At 38.6% G+C, this 22,051-nt stretch overlaps 1 protein-coding gene across 1 annotated transcript in view; it reads right to left on the bottom strand.

Annotated features, from left to right (window-relative positions):
* The window catches only part of KAT6B (lysine acetyltransferase 6B), a 171,384-nt gene that overhangs the window by 21,550 nt on the left and 127,783 nt on the right, over positions 1 to 22,051 (bottom strand). The window contains 2 exon segments of the mRNA XM_081075065.1: positions 16,710 to 16,803; positions 19,913 to 20,074. Of these exon segments, the coding sequence (XP_080931191.1) occupies positions 16,710 to 16,803; positions 19,913 to 20,074 (256 nt within the window).

Below are 22,051 nucleotides of genomic sequence, written 5' to 3'. Positions count from 1 at the left end.
AGAAAGAAGGAACGGGAGGGAAGGAAAGAAGGAAGAAACAGAAAATGAACAAGAAAAGTTCCAATATTGCAGTGTCTCTTCTTTATCTCTTCAGCCTCTCTGTTCCATATTTTCTCTTCAGTCCACCCCTATTCTGCATGACCATTCCTTGTCCGAATCCTGTTTTATCACGATTCTGTTAACATACAACCCTTCAATGTTTCTCTAGGGTTAGGAATGGAAACATAATTTACAGGGATGCTGTTCTCTAATAGGCTAGACTCAACACCTAAGAGTACAGGATTCTATAAATTTCAGTATACTTCCTTCACACACAATCGGTTCTGCAAAGTCTGACGTGGAGTTGATGCCAATTTACCAAATACCTATGTACCAACATTTTGATTTTAAAGCAGTAAAGGTGAAACACTGTAGCTCTCTTTTAAAAAAAAACACTAATATAATACCACCAATAAATCACAAAATTTTCCAGTTTTAAGAGTTATAAAAATCAAAGCTGAGTCAGATACCATAGGGTATGACTTCCCATTCTAAGACTATCATTTTCGTCAAAAAAACACAAAACACACACACACACACCAGAAAACAAACAAACAAAAAATCCCACAGATACAGAAAACTAAACAAACACACAGCTCATGGATTGTTGTAAGGCAACTACCTTATCACCGTCATCCATCCCGATCAAGACATAAAAGTTTGCCAGCTACTCCCAAAACCTCCCATTTGTCCCATCCTAATCTCCCCTCCTTTCTCTCTCATAAGTAACTACTATCCTGACTGTTATCACCAAAATATCCCCAGGCACCATAGTATATGAGTATATCATTTAAGTTTCTTTTAACCTATGGGTTTTGCCCCCCTCCACCCCTTCCTTTTCCTTATAATTCATCTGTGGACGAATGGGGGCCATTGGACCTGTAGCGTTTCCGCAGTCTAAATTTTGCTGATTGCATACTTGCAATGCAATAGTTTGCTACTCTTTTCTGTCTGTGTTCCTGCAAAATGGCAGCTGGATCCAGCGACTTGAACAAACTTGGGTTTCATTCTTTGACAAGACTACAGGTGGTGGTACGTTCCTTCATTAGAAGCACTAAGTTTTTTTTTGTTTGTTTTGTTTTTAAAAAGGATAGTTTATTAGAGGCAGGAGAAGAGGTTGCAGCTCCCAAGCAGGAAGGGGTCCCGAATGGGGGTGCCCCCAGAAGCACTAAGTTTTGGTTGCCCCCCTTTTTGCAATGTTTGCTGCTGTTGATGTTCAATGTCTAGATCCATTAATTTATTGGCAGAATTGAAAAATGGTGATGTTTTAATTCTATCACTTTCGTTTCATTTGTTTTCTGGGATATATTTATAAAAATATGCTTCTTCTCATTTATTATTTGATTACCTAGTGGTACAGCCCATTCAGGAAAGATAGGTTCAGTGCTTTATTTACCAGTTTTTAAAATAATGAACTGGTTCCTGTCAACCTCTAAATTTGTTTTTAAATATCATTCTGAACATACAAGTTTAAACATTTGATGAGTTTCAATCAATTGCAACTGTTATCTTATTATTATGTTTATTGTCCAGTAAGAGCCTCTTTAAGTTGAATCCCGAGTCCTTCCGACAAGACCTTAATAATTTTTGACTCTTTGTTGTCTAGTACGAAAAGCACCACTTCTTTTTACAGAACAAATTCTCTACTTCATTTCAAATGATGATTCAATTTCCCCCCCCCCAAAAGGATATATGCAAACATATTATATAAAGTGAGGTCTACCTGTATTACATTTTCTCAAGATTTCAGCAACTTTTTTTCAGTCTTCTACTGTATAATCACACTGCATATTTTTTTCAATATGGACAGATGGTTACATGCATAACTAAATTACTTTTAATCCACTCAACTATTTTAAGCATTCTATTAACATTAACTTAAAACACAATTTTGGTGAGAAAAATGAGCTCCTCTATGATGTTAACCATAGCAGGATGCAATATAAATAGTTAGAAAACAGAGGTTTTTATATTGGTGAACATGAAAATGTAACACTAACGTTACAGTAAAAACACGTGGATCACAACCCTATGGGGGAGAAAAAAATATCTAACTAGTATCTTCCTAGCAGAATTGTAAACAAATGAAAGAAAATCTTTTGCTTTACCCAAACAAATTAATAAAAAAACAACTACCTTACAACTAGCTGAAATTATAAATGTATTGTTCAGAAATATCATCATGAAATTTTTATCTTAGCATATTCTACTTTAAACATAATGTCTCTATAATACGCTGGAAAATATGTGTAAAGGGAGTAATTCCCTTGAAACCAAAACCAGGTATAGCACTAATTTCAACCAATCAGAATAAAACCTCTCCTGATCTTGTTTTTGATAACAGAGAAACGCTTCCTTTACATATATCTAACTGGACAAATAGAAAGGAGAGTTGGAAGCATCTTCTCCTGTGCACTGGCAAGCCAGTGTGCCCCAGTCACAGGTGCCTTGCCTGGCTGGGATGCAGCCTGTGTGTGGCTGACCACTGCTCCGTGGGCAATGGCTGGATCGTTTATCCTTATGGTCTCATCCCCTAGGCTGACCCTGGCACAGTCTATGTAAAGCATGTTTGCTGAAGGAAGGGACGAAGAAATCAATGAGTGAAAAAAACAAAGGCTGAGAGAAGATCTGAGATCTGGCACCAATTGTGCCATAAGCTAGTTGGGATGAATCTGGTGGGTGTCAGTGATGCAGAGAACTGACTAGATGCAGGCACTCGTTTACTTATTTACTCCCTCAACAACCCCTTTTTGGGCCCGCCCACTCTGTGCTGGCACTGTGCTCATGGCTTGGACTTCAGCAGAGAACAAGCATCACTAAGGTTCCATCAGGTTTTCTCATACTAATTAACAGAATGGAATCTACCCAGTAGAGGGTTTCAAAATGACTCACTATGAATGCTGGTCAATGTTAGAAATCCAAACAGACAAAGGTTTGTAAAAAACAAAATCCACCTGCATGCCAAAACTGGAAAAAATTCTGAGCTATGTAAGGCAAAACAGTAGCTGCAGACCGTATGTTTCATATTTACAGTGTTTTCATTGAAGCAATGAATACAAACTATTCTATAAGCGTTATTTATTTGTACTTATTTATGACAAGCTTAGTTAAAAAAAGATACATAAATAAATCGTTAGCTGCACTGCCTCATGCAATTCATTTCAATGCACTCAGTAACAGTCAATCTCTGAATAAATCACTGAGAGCTCCATTTTCAACCTTGATGTTATCTCTATCATATTAAAATATATACTTCAGCTCAATGTATAAAACAGTCACAACAAAAGCTTTCAGTACAACATATAATATCAGCATTACTATTTCTTATTAATATTATAATAAAAAAATAATCATTTTCCTTATTGTAAACTAGAATTCTATTAAAATATATGTCATTATTATACTTGATTACACAGGTCAAAACATGTCTTCCAAAATGCAGCAAAAGTCTGAGGATACAGCTGCTGGTCGTATCGTCCAACAAGTGTCACAGTGGAGCTGGGGGTGGCAGTTCCTATCTTAGAAAAGGCTTTGAAGGACTCCGGCACTATTTCAAAAGCGTAACTGATTATTCTTTAATGACTGCCTTGACTGAGCTCACCCAGGGAGAAGAGCTGCTGGGAAAGCTATGCAAAGAGCGGAGCTTTCTTAGCAGTTTCTTAAGACTAAAGTTAGAATTTTCCTTCCAAAATAAATGCATGAAGAAATGAATTACCTGGTAAAAGGAAGGAAAAGAGAAGTGTCTCTTCAACCAACTATGTGTAAATGGGAATTTTGTCACAGCTCTCCTTTCTCTGCCCAAGGTTTGTAGTAGATAACGATAATCTTCTTTCTGATGCAACTTAAATGATCCTAAGATAGAGGCTGCACTTGAACAACAATGCCAGGCCTTAAAAGAAGGCAGGTACACCTGGCATCACCTGACTGATTATGTTCGAACACAAAAGTCTTGTTTCCTAAGAAATGAGGTGAGAAGAAACTCAGGTGAAAAGAGAAAGTACATTAAGAAAGCTCTTTCCATGGTAATTCATTTAACATGTGTTCGATAAATAGTAAGAACCTACTAAGTGCCAGGCACTTCCGGGCAGGGAAGTGAGACTGAAACAGAGAACAATGTCTCTACCCAATGAAGCTCACTCTTGGTGAAACAGATAGACAATAAACATATAAAAGACATACACAACTTTCTAAATGACTTTGTACTTGCTCACCCTAGAGCATTTTTTATGGTAGTGCCAACTGAAAACGAGAAAACTATTAAATAAAAATTGCATAAGTAGGTAAATATCACATGTTAAATTTATAGCTCCTTCAATTTGCTTACCTCCTCACAGGGAGTCAGTGTTTCAGTCATACAGTGTGTCCCTATGAGACACTGTCACAAGCCCTCAAAACACACCTTTGAGGCTTGGCTTGTGGGGCTCATAAGTGGGGGAAATGTTGATCCTGCAGCCCCCCCCCCAAGAGAGAGTGTATGCCCCACGTGAGCGCTCCATGATAGGTAAGACAGAATTCACATGTCCTGCTGGAGTGAGAGGGCGGGATTGCTCAGGGTGACAGGCACCAGGGTTCTGGCCAGCCTGGGGTTCTCTGCCCTCCTGTACCCACGAGAGGCACTCGCTGGGAAGTGCAGCCCGAAGTCAGGCACCACAGGGCAGAGATGCGCAGAGACCCTGCTGGAGAAGTGGGAGGTCTCACCTGGGACCCAGCTCCCGGGGAGAATCTGCTTACTCTGATAATATACTCAACTTGCCCTCTGAGAGGAGGAGCTACAATTCCTCACGGTCTTGGTTGCTTAGCGTTTTCCAATAGTCAGGAAAAACACGGCTTACCGGAACCCAACCAATCCAATTCTAAAATTAAAACTCCTGCTTTCTACAGCAGATAGGCCAGTCAGTATCAGAAATTTATTTAAACAACAACAACAACAACAACAACAACAACAATTTGCAGGTAGGATAAAACCACTCTAAATCTCTGCTTAAAAATATTCGTAGTTTTACTTAAATTGTGTTTTGAAAAGTCTGTAAGTGGAAGCTCTTTTCAAGTAGTCTATTGAAAGGAAGCTGTTAAAACTGGAAGTTGCTGGGGCAGCCGGTTAGCTCAGTTGGTTAGAGTGTGGTGCTAACAGCATCAAGGTTGCCAGTTTGATCCCTGCATGGGCCACTGTGAGCTGCACCCTCCTTAAAACAAACAAAACAAAGAAAAAAACTGGAAGTTGCTAGGTGGCAACCTGACCCACTGTGAAGTTTATTCCTGTATTAGATATCATAGATATCATCATTTAACCAGTAGCTGGGGGAAGAAGTTTTCTCTTTGAAAGAGTGGACACGATTAGCCTCTCAACATTATACGCTTCTTGGGAGAGATGAAGTATGTGGCTTCCTTTCTAATTCTGCTTGATGGACCTAAAAGGACAGAGAAGGAGGAGCAGGAAACCAGAGAGAAGATGTTTTCTCTTCCTAAGTGGTGCTTCCTTAAGAAACCAGTCAGAGCTATAAAGAGGCTAAAGGAAAGACATTAAGTTCATCTTTAGAACCAGAAGAAAAGAATGAAGGCGTGGAAAGTTACACCAGTTAATTCTCAGTGAGAAAGGAACTAGGACACGAAATTGTATCCAGAAGCATCTTTCCTTAAATTTACTGTATTTCTTACTTTTCTTAAATCCGGGTGTGAGTGTCATTTTTAAGAAAAGAAAATAAATGGAAGGACACTGCTAACCACACTTATGACATGACCAAGTTCACAACTTGCAGGCACAAAACTGGCTCACCTGCACCCATCTTCTAGCAGCACACACTAATAACAGAATCAGTTCTTAAATATACAGACCTCATGAAAGCCAAAGTGAAACCACCCCCAACATGTAAGATCACAGAAAATGTCTGCAAAGGGAATCTCCTGAAATGAATGCCTAAATCATTCAATCATTCTACTTCCTCTAGTTACAGTTCTGTTCCATGAAAGACAACCCTGAGACACTGCACAATATTTCAGTACTGAAAAAAGAAAGCCAAGAACTAAAGCTGCTTTGAAAAGAACCAGTCAGAAATGAATACAATAATTGAAATAAAGAATACATTGGATGGAATCAACATCAGATTAAGAAGCAGAAGATCAAAACAGAGATTTGGAAGACCAGGTACCAGAAAACACCCAATCAGCACAGCAAAAAGAAAAAAATAATTAAAAAAAAAAAAAGATAGTTTAAGGAACCTCTGGAACGACATCAAGCATAACAACATTTGCATCATTGGGATACCAGAAGGAGGAGAGCAAGGGACTGAAAACCTATTTAAAGAAATAAGGACTAGGGCCAGCCCAGTGGCTCAGGCGGTTAGAGCTCCATTCTCCTAACTCCAAAGGCTGCCGGTTCGATTCCCACATGGGCCAGCGGGCTCCCTACCACAAGGTTGCCAGTTCGATTCCTCAACTCCCGCAAGGGATGGTGGGCTCCACTCCCTGCAACTAAGATTGAACACGGCACCTTGAGCTGAGCTGCTACAGAGCTCCCGGATGGCTCAGTTGGTTGGAGCGCATCCTCTCAACCACAAGGTTGCCGGTTCGACTCCCGCAAGGGATAGTGCGCTGCGCCCCCTGCAACTAGAAAACAGCAACTGAACCTGGAGCTGAGCTGCACCCTCCACAACTAAGACTGAACGACTAAGATTGAAAGGACAAACAACTTGACTTGGAAAAAAGTTCTGGAAGTACACACTGTTCCCCAATAAAGCCCTGTTTCCCTTCCCCCCAAAAAAAACTACTAGAGAGAATTTTCAAAAAAACAAAGCACATAACAAACAAAACAGAAAGACTCATAGGTACAGAGAACAAATTGATAGTTGCCAGATGGGAGGGGGGTTGGAGGGCTGGGTGAAAAAGGTAGTGGGATTAAGCACAAATTGGCAGTTAAATAATAGTCACGAGGATGTGAAGTGCAGCATCGGGAATACAGTCACTAATAGTGTACCAGGTGGGTGCAAGACTTATTGGGGGAATCACTCTATAAGTCATAAATATTGAAGCAACATGCTATACATTTGAAATTAACTGAATGTCAACTGTTAACTAAATTTTTTTTTAAAAAAATCAAAAAACAAAGAATTAATGCTGCTTACAAACTTTTGTGATTAGTTGACAAATAATAGGGACTAATTTAAAAAATGCCTGAATGTACAGTTACCTAATATGTTTATATAATCGATAAACTTATCATTTGTATACTAGTCTCAAAAAACTATAGATATGTTTGTAGACTTTGGACCCAACTGTCATCAACACTTTATAGCTCGCCCAAGATTAAGTCAAAGCTGAAACAAAGAAGAAAGTTAACATAAGATTTAGAATTCTTATAAATTTAGTTACTACGTCTGATTATTTTAAATTAGGAAAGAATGCTGAATTTCATCAAAAGCCTTTTCTGAATTTGTAATAACCAACCCACACGGATACCACTTTTTGTTTTCTCCTCAATCTTTCTCCATCAGTGCTCGCCTCTCTTCTTTCCACCAATGCGCCAGTCTCTACCTTAAAAACAGAAAACAACCAGACCTTGATGGTAGAGCTTTCTGAATCCAATTCTTTAAATTCCACTCAAACCATAGTTCTTCCACAGTATACTTCTTACATCATATCTTAACCTTCCTCTCTGAGGCACTGAACATGGCTGGGGCCCGGGGAGGGGAGGTGATCTTAGATAAGTTTCTTACTGTCTCTGTGCCCCCCAAAGGAGACAGTAACAGTAACCCGCCTCCTGGGGTATCTGTGAGGAGTAAGCGAGTTAATGTGTGTAATTAGGTGGCAGTGCCTGACACACAGCAAGTGCTTTTAGGATTATGACTATTGTTGAAATGCTGACCTCTTGGCTTCCCTGACACAATTCTCTCCTGATTCTCTTCCTCCTTCTGGACCCTTCCCAATTTCCCGGATGACTTCTTCATCCTCTGTCATACCCTTAAAATGGTGGAATTCCAAGCACTCCATCCTCAGCCCTGTTTCCCTACACTCCCTGTCAGTTGTCCTCATTCACGTTGGTTTGAAGCACCACTGCATGCCCACGACTCCCACTGCTGAGCTCTGAACTCCATGGAAAGCTGCCTGGAAGTGTCCAAAACCACAGGGAAGGCAAAACGGCCAAAGCTGCAATCACCACCTTTCCGAACTCAGTTCATTCATTCATTCCACCGATATCTACTGCGCACACAAAGAACCAGGCAGAGTTAGTTCTCCCTGCTGCAGAGCTCATCTCCGTGCACTGTCACTGCCACCACCCTAGGTCAGGCCTTCATCAGCTTTTGCTTCTTAATTTTCTTTTTGGTTACTGCAAAAAGTATGAATAAGAAGAAAATAAAAATTGCCTGTAATTCTAATTCTAGAGATAATTAGGAAATGAATTTCCTTCCTTTCTTTGCATATGCTTTTTCCATCATTGAGAGCATATTATATGTACAATTTTGAAAGCCACTTATTTATCATAAGCATTTTCCTATTTTATTAAAAATTCTTCAGAACATAATTCTTAATGGCTAATAGTATTCCATTATATGGAGATACCACAATTTTCTCTGAGGAGTGGTTCTCTCTTACCTTTGAATACTGAGGCTATCTCAGTTCTTTTTCTATGTAAATAACGACACTGAAGGACAAAACATTAACTCTTTGAGTGACAGGATTGTGGGAGATTGCATTTTCTCTTGGTATATTGTGTCTCTATTTTTCTAACTTTCTCCTATGAGTTTGTATTGCTATAATTGGGGGAGGGGATAAAGAGAAGGGAAGTCCACTATTTAAAAAAAACAATAAGAATACAAAACAAAGTTGTTATATTAAGTATGAAATTAATGTGTATTCATTGCTGTTGATTTCCTTAGAATAAATTCCTTCCAAGGATGAATGTTAAGTGTTTTTGACACATACTGCCAAAATTCTAGAAAATGTCTAACAATTTATACTTTCTCCAGTGTAAATACAAGTGTCCATCTATGACAACTTAGACTTGGGTAAATTTTAAAGTTTTTGCTAATTTGGTAGGCAAAAAATTGTAATCTTGTTATTTGAATTTGTATTTTCAAATCACCAACAATTTTATTTTTCACATTTTAATTAACCATTTGTGCTTGACTGACTTTGGAGTGTTGTGGCTAAGAGTCAAAGTGCTTGGACTCAAGTTGCAGCTATGCTACTTATCACTTATGTAACTGGGCTCCAGTTTCCTCTCCCACAGAGTGAATGAGGTTAAAAGCGGAGTCAGGATTTTAGCAAAGTGACTGGCACATGTCAGGCACTCAGGAAATGTCAGCACTGTTGCTGCCATCAATAATTTTCTTTTCTGCGTTTTCTGTGTTCATGCCCTCTGCTCATTTTTCTCTTAGGGTTTATGTTTTAACACCACCAAATGTTTCCTTTTCTATTTGTTCAAATACTACAGATGTCAAACCTTTACCTGGCATATTGGTTACAAACACCTTTCCCATTATGTCTGCTTTTAAATATTAATACTTTTTATTACACAGAAGTCTTACATTTTTATATCTATATATTATTTTGTGTCAAATCCATCTGTATATTCTTTTGTGATTTCTTTCATTGCTTTAATGCTTAAGATGTCCTTCATCCAAAGATCAGACAAATAATGTATTCTTTCTTCTACTTTTTAAATGGGATTTGTGTGTGTGTGTGTGTGTTTGTGTGTTTTGTTTTTTGCTAAACAGCTAAGCATTTGATCTACCTGGAGTTTCTTTTGTAGTTATCCCAAACATCTAACGTGTTTCTTTATATGGTTATGTGTTTTAAAAAAACATTTTTTTTTATTGGGGAGTATTGGGGAACAGTGTGTTTCTCCAGGGCCCATCAGCTCCAAGTCGTTGTCCTTCAATCTAGTTGTGGAGGGCGCAGCTCAGCTCCAGGTCCAGTCACCGTTTTTAATCTTAGTTGCAGGGGGCGCAGCCCACCATCCCATGCAGGAACTGAACCAGCAACCTTGTTGTTGAGAGCTCACGCTCTAATCAACTAAGCTAACCGGCTGCCACTCCAGCAGCTTGTTGTCTTCAATCTAGTCGTGGAGGGCGCAGCTCACTGGCCCATTACATGGTCATGCTTTTGAATATACTGGTTCCCTCACCCTGGAACGTCTTCACTTCCACTTCCTGGGAGCTCTCAGTGTGTACTATACAAACATCTTGCCCAGCAACTACTGACTTGTCAGTGAGCTTGATCACACAGCAACAGCTATGTCTTCCTTTTGTCATGGGTGTTTAGCGGAGTGCAGACTAGGGTCCTCCGATCAACAAAGTTTGAATGAAGAGGTAAAGAAATGAATAAAGTGACTTTTCTCATTTTCATCCATTATCTAGTTTAGAATCGGACAAATGCATTTACACAAACACTCAAGTAAGTGATGATGCCAGCCTCCTTTGCCACTACCTGGCACAATGTGTTCTGTAGCTTACAGCTGCCTTTCCCTGGCTTTCTCCTAGGTCAGCTGAGGAGAACGGGTTTTGCATCCTGCTCCCCAGACAGGTTTCTGGCTCTACAGGCTTAATTAAAAGACAATTCATTAACTGTTCACCCACTGCCCAGTCCAGCAGGGTCCTAAACAACTGAAAGTATATGTGAGAGATTATAACTTCTACGTAAGTATATACCAGTCAAAATGTGCCCAAGACTACTCACTACGGCACTGTTAAAAGTATAAAATGTGGGAAACAACCTATATACCCATACCTGTGAGAACAGATGAAAAACTATGAAAATCATACAATGGAGGACTCTGCAGCTGTAGAAGAAAATAATAAGATCTCTATAAAGTAGTTTGGAGTGATTTCCAGGATATATTGTTAAGGGGAAAAAAATGAAATGTAAAAGACTATAGTATGTTACCCTTTTGTATAGGAAGAAAAATTAGAAAATACATATCTATATTCTCATTTGTACAAAAAGATACAGAGGAAGAATAGACGAGAAACTAATGAGATTGGGGAATGAGAATGGATGGAGGGGAAGGGCAGGGGATGACACCTCTCTGAGTATACCCTTCAATATAGCTTCAACTTTCAAAATCATGTTCACGTTTCATATTCTTAAAAAAAAAAGGCAAAGAAGATAGAGAAAAAACCAAAGCGGATAACAAACAGAAACAAATAAGCCTAACTGTATTTCAAATGAATACTATAGCTACACTGAAGGGTGGTGATATTCAAAAGAACTAACCCCTGTAACCTTTAAACACAGTACTTTGACTAAACGCGCTCAGGATAAAGTCATAAATAACGATACAGGTGCTCCTGCACTTACCATAGGGTTATATCCCAATAAATCCATCATCAATTGAAAATATTGCAAATCAAAAATACATTTAATACACCTAACCTGCTGAACATCAGAGCTTAGTCTAGCCTACCTGACATATGCTCAGAACGCAATATCCAAAAAAATGCTGACCTCACAGCACACTATGGAGTACAGGTTGTTTAGCCTTGTGACCAAGTGGCTGACTGGGAGCTGCAGCTCTACTCCTCATCACGAGAGAGGATCCTACAGCGCATTGATTGCTAGCCCAGGAAACGATCAAAATTCAAACCATGGTTTCTACCAAATGCATTATCGCTTTCACACCACCATCAAATCAACAATTTGTAAGTTGAACCATCATTAAGTCATGGACCATCTGTACACAAATATTAACCTTTAGTTAGGAAGTTTGCTTTCCATAGTGGTATGAGTTAGCAATCCCGAAATGACTTACTGGGTATTGTAGGGTTGAACACATAAGTAAATACACTGTGGGTAACAGAAGTCAGGTTCTCACTGTCAGGGCAGAGAGTTACAAATACGGAAACATGGAAGGATAGAATGAAACCGTGTGGTGGTGCTGACCTGGAATGTAAGGCTACAGTATGAACTCATGACAGAGGGGTGTGTACATGGGTACACACCCATGTACACACACACACACATTCATTCTTTCCTGGTTTTGTCCCATAAGATGGCCCAGAAGCAGCTGACACCTCAGTTGCAATAAGCACATCTAAGTACCCAGGTCTTGGTTTCTATATTGTTTTCCATAGTAAGAACCAAGGCCCTTAGCAGAAATGGGTGATTCCAGGCCTAGAACAGAGAAAGAACAAGAAGAATCTGGAACATCATACATCGGAAAGAAAGGATGTGTTCAAAGGTCGGGACATGTTAGAAGGACACAGGAGCCAGCTTGAAGCAGTTCCCACTGAATAAGTCTGGGACAATTTGAACATTAAAATAAATAATGGCAATATGTTATAATCCACAGAATAAAATAAAAATCCATTGAGTCTATAATTACATAAATGAAGTAATCATTGAATTAAAAAATTAATAAAGAAAGCTCTTCCTTACAGTAAATGTCAACTAAGAAGTACAAGAAACAATGAGATTAGAAAAATCACCATTTGTGATAACTATTTGTGAAAACTACCATAGTGATAACTATTTTAGACAAGAATCATAAATGAAAGCTAAAAGGGATAGGTAAAAATTGGATGAGAAACAGGATATTTAGATAATCCCAAAGTTTTCTTACCAGATATTTACCGATTAGACAGAAAAAGGTTATTTTACAATAAGGAAATCTAGCAGGTACCACCTTAAGCCAGTAATGAAACAAATAAGTTGTCATGTGATCTCAACAAGCGTCACTTTTGTGGTTTTATTGCCCTAAAATGTATGACTTGAATCTAACCATGAGGAAACATCACACAGCTCAAATTGAGGGACACTGTACAAATTAAGTCAAGTAACAAGGTCAAAGTATCAACCCCCCAGTGACTGACTTGCTATTCCATATGACTAAAGAGATTTAATAATTAATAACTAAATTTACCATGTACTCCTGGAACTGGGGAATATTTTTTTTCCAGAAACGGCATTAGTGAAAACTGGCAAGTTTGAAATTTGAACAATATTAGGTAATTGTGATGAATCAACATTAATTTCTTGATTTTGATAATTTGTGGTTATATAAGAGAGCATCACTGTTTATAGAAAAACACTGAAATATTTAGGGTTAAAGGTACAACAGGTCTGCAATTTACACTTACATGATTCAGAAAAAGAAATATACACATACATATTTTTGTTGTTGTTTTGTTTTCCCCTTAAACGATAGAGGGGGAAGGGAATGGGAGAGGGTGAGAGAGAAAGAGAGAGAGACTGAGAATAATAAAGCAGAAAGCAGATGTGATAAAATGTTAACATCTGGGAAATCTGGGTGGGGACTATATGGGAATTCTTGGTATTTTTCAACTTTTCTCTAACTCTGAAATTATTTCAAAATTAAAGGAAAAAATAGTGAGCTGGATAAAGCATTGCTGGGCGGCTCTGGGAACAGGGACAGGCAGTGGCCTGGCAGGGACACTCTAAGGCCCCAGTATTCAGCAGTGCCCTGGAGAGCGAGGATAGAGATAGAGAGATAGATAGAGACAGAGACAGAGAGACAGAGAGAGAGAGAGACAGAGAGAGAGACAGAGAGAGAGAGAAGACTTTAACATTTTCTGATTGAGGAAGATAAGGAATCTCAGACTCCAGGAGAAAGATGTGACGTCAGCTTCAGCCCATGACAGTCAATGCATTCCTCTACCCACTTTAGTTTTGGTCAAAAAGTCACAAAACTGATGAAGTGCTCTACGAGCAGGCTGGGAGTTGGTGCCCTTTAGTCACTCTGGCCAAGCTCTGCAGATGACCTCCTGGGAAGCCCTGCTCTGACAAATCCCAGACAAACTGTCCTAGGAAGAGAGAGACAACTAACTTACACCCAGGGCAGCGTTTGCTCTGGTGGGTGACCATTCGACCTCTCTTGACTGACCTGGAGAATAGTGTTCAAAGCCTTGGACTCACAGTGCTTTATACACACACAACACACTACACTTCACTCAGGTCTCTGATCCAATGTGCGAGCAGGCAAGCAGTGCCAGCTTCCTCGACTAGCAGTTGTTACAGACAAAATAAAGATTTTCCTGCATTACAACTTTTATTGAATTACTGAAAACACATTTCCTGACCAAAAGACCCATAGGCTCATGTACAAAATATAAATAAAATAAATATAACCATTAAAAGGTCCCTTAAGAAAAAACAGCACATTTTAGAAAACCTTTAATCCTGGTTATCTGTTTTGCCCTGAGTTCTGAATTATGAGGTTGACAAGGATTATGAGAGATCGTGGGGGTTTAACTCCTTCTTCAGCAAGACTGGACCTAAATTATTCTAGAAACATATTTACTATTACCTTAAGTAACTCCAAAAGAGGAGATGCTACCAATCTTTTGAGCAGCCTACTCGATCTTTAAAACCTTTGTAGCCAAAATATTTTTCTGGTTTTAAACTGAATTTCTCCTGGCTTTATACCACTTCCAATTTTTTTTGTAAGTTATAAAATTCTTCCCCTGGTCTCCTCTTCTCTGAAGGAATAACACCAATTCCTTTTCAACTTTATTGAAATCATTCACCCCACTCCTTAACCCACTACAGTGTAAGGGCGATGCAATGGCACAGAGAAGAGAAAATCTAGTGACCCCCTCAGCCCTGAGTTGCCTGGACAAACACTAATGTATGGCCTTCCGAGCCCTCCAGAAAGGTTCTCTTGTGTTCCACAGTTCACACTTAAAAATACAGGACACACTCTGGTACAGGTTTCATAAAAATAGTTGACATAAAGATTTAGCAAGTCAAGGGCATGTCATTGTTCCTGGGTTGTTCCCTCACGTACAAGGCCTCAACACCAGATTATGCCACACAAATATGATGCTACTGTACTTGGAGACTTGCATTTTCACCTGGTAAGTACCAATGTCTTTTTAATTTTAGGTAGAAAATTACTGTAGGCAGTGACTGTATCACTTTGGAGATTCAATTAAAATTAACAGACATATATCTGATGCAGGTTACTGAATGTATTGCCCTGCTGAATACAAAGAAGAGGGTATTCAAGGAGTTCACAGTAAATTGGAAGTATGACACATCAGTAATTAGCACAACAGGGTGAATCACGTCTAAGTGCTATACTACAGAGATACGAGCCAAGAAGGGAACGCTGAGATGAAACTCTAGGAGTTGGGGTCAAAAAAAAGGCTGTTGAGCTGGCTCTTCACAATGGGTAGGATCTTGAAAAGATGGAGGCTGGGGAAGGAAGATGTGGTCATTCCAGGGGAGGGACTGCATAGACAAAGAATGGAAGCATGGTAACATTTTCAGAATATTTAAGGAAACAGAGATTAGTAGATGGAAAAGTCTGTAACCTAGGCTGGAACTAGACGTTGAAAGACCGTGAACATTGAACTAAGGAGTTGGCCCTATTCTGTAGGCATGCAGATACTATAAAAAATTTAAGTCTTGAATGGCTGCCATGCATACCAGAAATTCTATGTATGAACAACTTATGAATGGTGGCCACAAAAAACTCCAGAACAAGACTGGATTTGCCATTAGAACTGATCACAACTAGGACTCTAAAATAAAAATGGTGAACTCTTGGTAAGATGGCCCTCCCTGGGATAACTAGAACAGAAAAGAATAGGTAAGACTAGGGTAACGAATGAATAACAAGAAAAGTTATCTGAAAATACAAAAATAACCAATACAAAAAAATACTTCAAAAAAGAATATCCTTCAATGTCAATACATCACACAAGTCAATCGAAAACTACTATACAGTTGTATTCCACCCAGACTTGAAGATTTCAATATCTAATAATACAGATTTAGACTCCACATAATTCTTCATGGTTTTCCTTGAGCACATTTACATTGTGGTTTTTGCATTTGATGTACCTTATGAAGATTATGCCATTTCCTAAATTTTCCCTCTTTCAGTTTAAAATCAGACAAACTACAATCCAGTTAAGACACACACAATTCCTAGTGACAAATTTTTAAATGGTCAGAAACGACTACTATCATGGGATACCTGGACTTCATGTTATCTGGATATTTTGAATCAATTCTCCAAGTGTAGCCTTATCACATCCAATATAATATACAAGGAGAAAAACACTACCATTTTTCTTACATTATCCTGCGCATATTTGTATATATTATTGCAATTTCAATTGAGGAGACTCAGAAGATACAAATGTGTATAAAACATATTTCTTGGGTAACCTCTATATACAAACATTGTAATAACTTCCATAATCGAAAAGGTATATTAACAAAACAAGATAGCTATTTCTACTAGAGAGGCTCAAAGGATAAGCTATCTAAAGAATTAGTTTTCTAAAGAGAAATATTCCTTTCCCGCTCTTTACTGTATGAGATTATAGGCAAAATTTTAGAAAGCTGAAAATCATCCTTTTAAATAACACTTTCTTCAGCTTTAATCGCGAATAATTGCCTCTTTTGGTGCTAATGAGCATGAAGACGATGGAATGGAATGCAATTCTGCCGGTTCATTCAGGGTAATGGCTTTGTAAGCTAGTGACACTGCCGAGAGATCTAGTCTCAATTTCCTAGAGTACAATAAGTGAGCAGCAGTAAATTTTTCACTTGAGAAAGATGTTCTAACCTATATAAATATAAATTGAAAACGCGTTATCTATTGATAAAAACAACAAGGTAGGTTAAATAAAGTTTTATGTGTTCCTCTTTCCTTTGAAGGCCATTAGCTTGCTGGATCGTGCAAGTAAATAAAGCATTTCACTTACTGAAATCAATGAGAAACCGTCCAAATCCTTGCCTTTGGTGCTGGGGCATGATCATTATGCAGGAGACATTATACTTCTGCTGGCAAAGCTTTTCCTGAGGGAAGGAGAAACAGATCCAGTATGTCAGATCTCTGCTGAAGTGGGTAATTCTCTACACCTGCCACTGTCCTTGTACAACAGTCCACGAAGGTGAGCCAAAGTGTTAGGTGAGGTTCAAGCGGAATAATCCTACTCTGAATCAATCACATCATTAGCTAACGACAAGCCATCAACTCCAGGCATGCCTCACCATTACATTTTTATTCTTGAAAGCCGGTACCATAAAATATGAATAAAGGATCCAAGGCACTATGAGCCAAATGAAACAGAACACAGACAGTATGGAAGAAATGCTTTCCTTGCTCAAACTTGGGAGATAGTCAAAAAAAAACAACAAAAAACATCCAGAGTCACCCAGTGGGGTAAGTTAGGACCTAGCCTGCTGCCTTGCTAAATAACTTACAACTCCGTAACAGCAATCTGTCTTCTGCCTTTGAGCAAACGCCCCAGTGAAACTAAAATAGTATGTGTGTGTGGGTAGATTGGCACCGATACATTTCTCCTATGAATAAAAAGTCAAAGTAAAAAGAAATAATTAATCTGCATTTCAAACCAGGAATACTAAACAAAAGAGACAATAGCAATGAGAGACCCCAAAGCCTCCAAACAAAAGTGAGGCCAAAATATTACCAAGAGCCTGAAACCAAGAGAAAGAACGGGAAGAATATGGTGGGAAACAGTGCTTACAGTTAAGGAAGAATTTGCAATGTTCATGGGATGTGGCATCAGAGTGGCAATATTTTATTCAGAGTACACAAAAGCCGCCAAAACCTACACAGAGAAGATCTGGAAAAGGCTTTTGAGGTTGTGAGTGCTCTGGCCAAACATAAACCACAAATAAGACTGACCACAAATGGTACTGACCACATCAAAGAATTACTTCAGAACACCCAGATTTTTAATGAACCTGTTTGAAAGATCACAGGAAATAGTTGTGGAAAAACCTTCCAGGGCAGAATTAAAGATTTCTTTGTGAAAAAGATGTGCTTCCAACTTTTACACGTGTATAACTGTCTGTGGAGTCTCTAAGAAATGGGGAAGACAAAATAGCGTGTGTCAGTTTTCCTAAGACGCAGGATTGTCCATTACTGAATGTGCTTATCAATGAATGGCAAGGTTCTGATAATTAGCCTATTTCACAAAGTTAGACAAATGGGTCACTCTATCTAAAAAGAGATGTACCCTGGGCTAAACGGATTCATCCTTGATGTCACTCTTTTCTTTACCCCCATCTATTCCTACCTATTTATTCCTAGGAGATGTTTTTGAAACCCAACACAACAGCGATCTTTTCCTTTTCCACTCCCTCCTAACAGGTAACTACAACTAAAACTAAATTCTAATTTGGATAAAATAACTGCTCCTTCTTTCTTTCCTGTCTAGAGTCATCTGTTATGCGCTTGGAGAGCCATATGCATGTGCTAAGCTACACTGAATATTTCTAGGTCACCTTGGCCATTCTCTGGCTATAACATCTAGAATTTGGTTTAAGTATAAACTCCAAAGGGTCACAGTCTTTCACATTCCAACTGACACTTAGAATATGGTTTAATTTGCAGCTAGTCTTTTACTGTGGTTATTTTTTAGATTAATTTTTGTTTCACCACACGGCCACAGAATATTAGTGTTCCGAGTATGGTAAGAAATGACAGAAGCTGCTGCCATCCTATGACAGAAACTGTAACAAAAGGGGAAAGCTTAGCTCATTCTGAGTAAAAGGTGGGCACCCTGTCAGGAAGAGGGCCAGACACTCAAAGCCAAGTCACTGTCATCTGTGGGTTCAGAGGCCAACTCGATGACAGGCAGGCCAGGGACAGCAGGCGCTAGCTAGCAAGCATCTCCGCTGACGCTCACACACATTTAGAGAAACACGATTTTCTAACAGGAAGGACAATCATGACCACTATTCTTTTTAACTCTTTGGAGGAAAAGATCTTTACATACTGATAGAAAAGGTAAGATGTTTTATAAATTATATAGATTTCCTATTTATTGTTTTGTGTTGATGCTGAATCTGCAATGTGCAAATTAATATTCTTCTTTTTCATGTTAAAGCTTTACCATATATGTGGATTAAAGCACTGAGACAGTTTCCCATGAGTGCTGTCACTTGCTAAAATTTTTGTTTATGGTCTTTGGGTTGATTCTTAAATTTAGAAAAACGGCAGTTTGTAAAGGACCTTCATATAAATTCTATATTTTGATCTTCCATGAAAATGACATTTCTATAAAGCATTCCATTTATATTATGTAAGGGTATATACATGAAAATACACTTTTCACCTATGGTGAAAAAATGTATCATAAAAGAAATAAAATACAGGCTTTGGATCTGGCTGAAAGTCACAATTACATCCTGGCACATTAATCTATTTCCTAGGTGCCTAAGAAAAGTTAAGGTCACTACCCAGTAAATATATCCAAACTCAGTTTTCCTTTATTGTATATGTGTTACTGTTTCTCAGAAACCTTTGGGTAGGAGAATGTTGGAGAATCACTCTGAACCAGGGAAAAAGACCAACTGTATGTAGCCACTCAATACAGCAAGGGCTTCCCTATGTTAACAGCTGGAGGTACTTAGGCCTTCTAAAGGTGAGGCTGCTCTAGATCTTAAAACAATAGCACAAATAAGAGATGAAAGAGTAAAACCAGTCATTATATCAGCTTGACTGTCCAAATGCCAACATACCAATTCTCTGAGATACTGATAACCACAGAGGGAATGCAGTGAGGAGAAATGAGAATTATCTCTTAAATGCTACATTACACTGAAAACTTCATGTTGACACCACTTAAGGGGAAAGAGGAAATAAGCTTAACATTTAGAAAATCAAAGATGCTAGGTGGTCTGCAAGGCAGCAATTATAACATTACAGGGATGCTGACAATCAAAGCAGCAAACAGTGCGCTGAGGTCCTGTACACACTTCCTAGGGATGGTGTTTGTTTTTGTTTTTCAATGAGCTCTGAACAAGAGCCTGAGCTTTTCAGAAACATGTGTCACTTATTGAAATTATAGTCATAAAAAAGCCCTGTTCAAAGAATTGGGCCCTACCAAAAACATTCTGAAAAAGAAAATGGAGGTCATACTGGCTCTTGTTTTACCTTAGAGAAGTATCCAACCAGATGACAGCCCTTTTCATCATTTTTTGTAAGGACATAAAAAAGGAATGGCTCGACATCATAATACAACGTTTTGTGGTCCAGGAAGAGCTTGGCTAACAAGCAAAGGTTTTGGCAATAAATTTTGCTCATATTCCCATCAACCTAGCAAAGAAGAAACAGACAACATTATTTAACATAAAAATACCACTCAATATAAAATTGTTTCCTTTATATGGTATTTGGAAAGCAAATACTTTTATTTCCAAATTCTAAACTGAGAGAGTAAAGCATTCCATTAATTAAGTATAATGTTAACAAGAAAATAGCTGTCACTTGGCAAATCAGAATTCTACCTGTTCTCTTAAATTAGCGTAAATTTAAGGAGAGCTTAAATTTCTCTTTAAGCTACCTGAATAAAGACCAAATCATTCACAAAGAAGTAATTTTTATTTGCAATTTATTATGAGTGAAAAATGATCAGGTATGTCCTCTCTGTTTGAACCAAGTAAACCTGAATGAAAGGCATGTAAACAGATCAAAATACTCTTCAAGTAAGTTAAACTTTATGTTGTTTTCAAAAGGGGTTCACATAAAAATAAAATAAATGAACTGCATTATTCTGATTCCTCAGAAGTGAGGATTAGCAAAAGAGGCTTCCATTTTGGTTTTATCCCAAGCATCTTTTTAAATATAATTGGAAAAGATAAAATTTCTATGTTGGGAATACTTACAGAGAAAGTGGGATGAACTTCAACCTACAATAAGTACCGTGATTACAGTCTATTTCTCTTCAAAATAAAAGAATCAAGCTGTGATACTGATGGTTATAGACAGGAGGCTAAGTACAGATGCCAATTTCTTTGATCAAATGTAGTTACTTGTTGAAAACAGAAATCACAGCAGATTCAAGAAGAATTTCCCCAGCACTTTTCTTAGGGGAAATGGATATTTGCTAACCAGAGCTCTTTAACAATGAACTTGACTGTTCTTGAGTCTCCTGTGGACCATACAGGTTCTCATATTGCACAAATTATTTTTAGACTTCATATAACTATTTCCCTTGGATGAAACTTAGGTCCCACACATAGCAACATAATCAAGTAAGGGCAACGGGCACAGAGGATACAATTCTCTCTTTAATTAAAGGAAGTTTTTATGTATTTGGGAGTACGATCCTTTGGGAAATGGTAGTACATTACAAAAAGGAAACGACGAAGATGTATCTGTAAACCAGAAAAATAGAGATGACAACAGCAAAGAGAAATTCTTACCGGTTGTGAAAAGTCTAGTGTGGCATGCTTTCAAGAGCAACAGATAAAGAGAAAATATGAAGGTAGTAACCTGTGATTCTTCTTCATTTATTTTATAAGACACTGAGGAAACTGCTAAGAGAAGTTTCCTACATGCTGTACCGTTAAGTATCAACTCAGATTCTAGAATAGGGACCTTGGCACTTATCCAATCCAATTCCTTCAATCATTTTTATGAATAAATTTTACAAATCTGCTTCTGATTTCCCCCCCTCCTCTCATCTCTGTATAGTCCGAAAGCACCTGACCTGAAATTGCAGACCGTTCTTACCAAGCCTAACAACACTGACTTTCTTACCCTTGAGAAGACTCTCCTGGATTTATGAGAGCTCCAACCCCCCAGGCAGATTCATGCTGATTTATTTAACAATTACTTAAAGCCAACAATGTGTTACGTATGTCCTTTGGGAAACAATGAGACAGTGATTTCATTTTATTTTGGTTACAAGAAAGGATCCAAGGCATCAAGGAAGGAGCCAATCGGAAAGATGAACATATGACATTAGTTAAGCCTCAACTGAGAACAGCTCTGTTGTCTCAACTGGTTGGGGCGAGCTGGGTAGCACCCCAAGACTAACCACAGGAAGGCCAAGCAACCTGCACTGGGCTTCCCCTCTAGCACACTGCCCTTACTGTGTGTGAGTCCCCTCATCCCCCAAAGGACAAGGGCTAAATCTGGAGACATTTTTGTTGTTACAACTGGAGGGGTTACTGGTATTTACGTGGGTACAATGGCCACGGATGGTACCCAGGGATGCTCTAAACATCCTACAATGCACAGGACAGCCCCTTGTGACAAAGAATTATCCCGCTTGATATGTGAACAGCT

The sequence above is a fragment of the Rhinolophus hipposideros genome (assembly GCF_964194185.1).
Source record: "Rhinolophus hipposideros genome assembly, chromosome: 15".
NCBI classification, from domain to species: Eukaryota; Metazoa; Chordata; class Mammalia; order Chiroptera; family Rhinolophidae; genus Rhinolophus; species Rhinolophus hipposideros.
The sequence above is the reverse complement of the archived record's forward strand: the minus strand, read 5'-3'. Positions and strand labels throughout refer to the sequence as shown.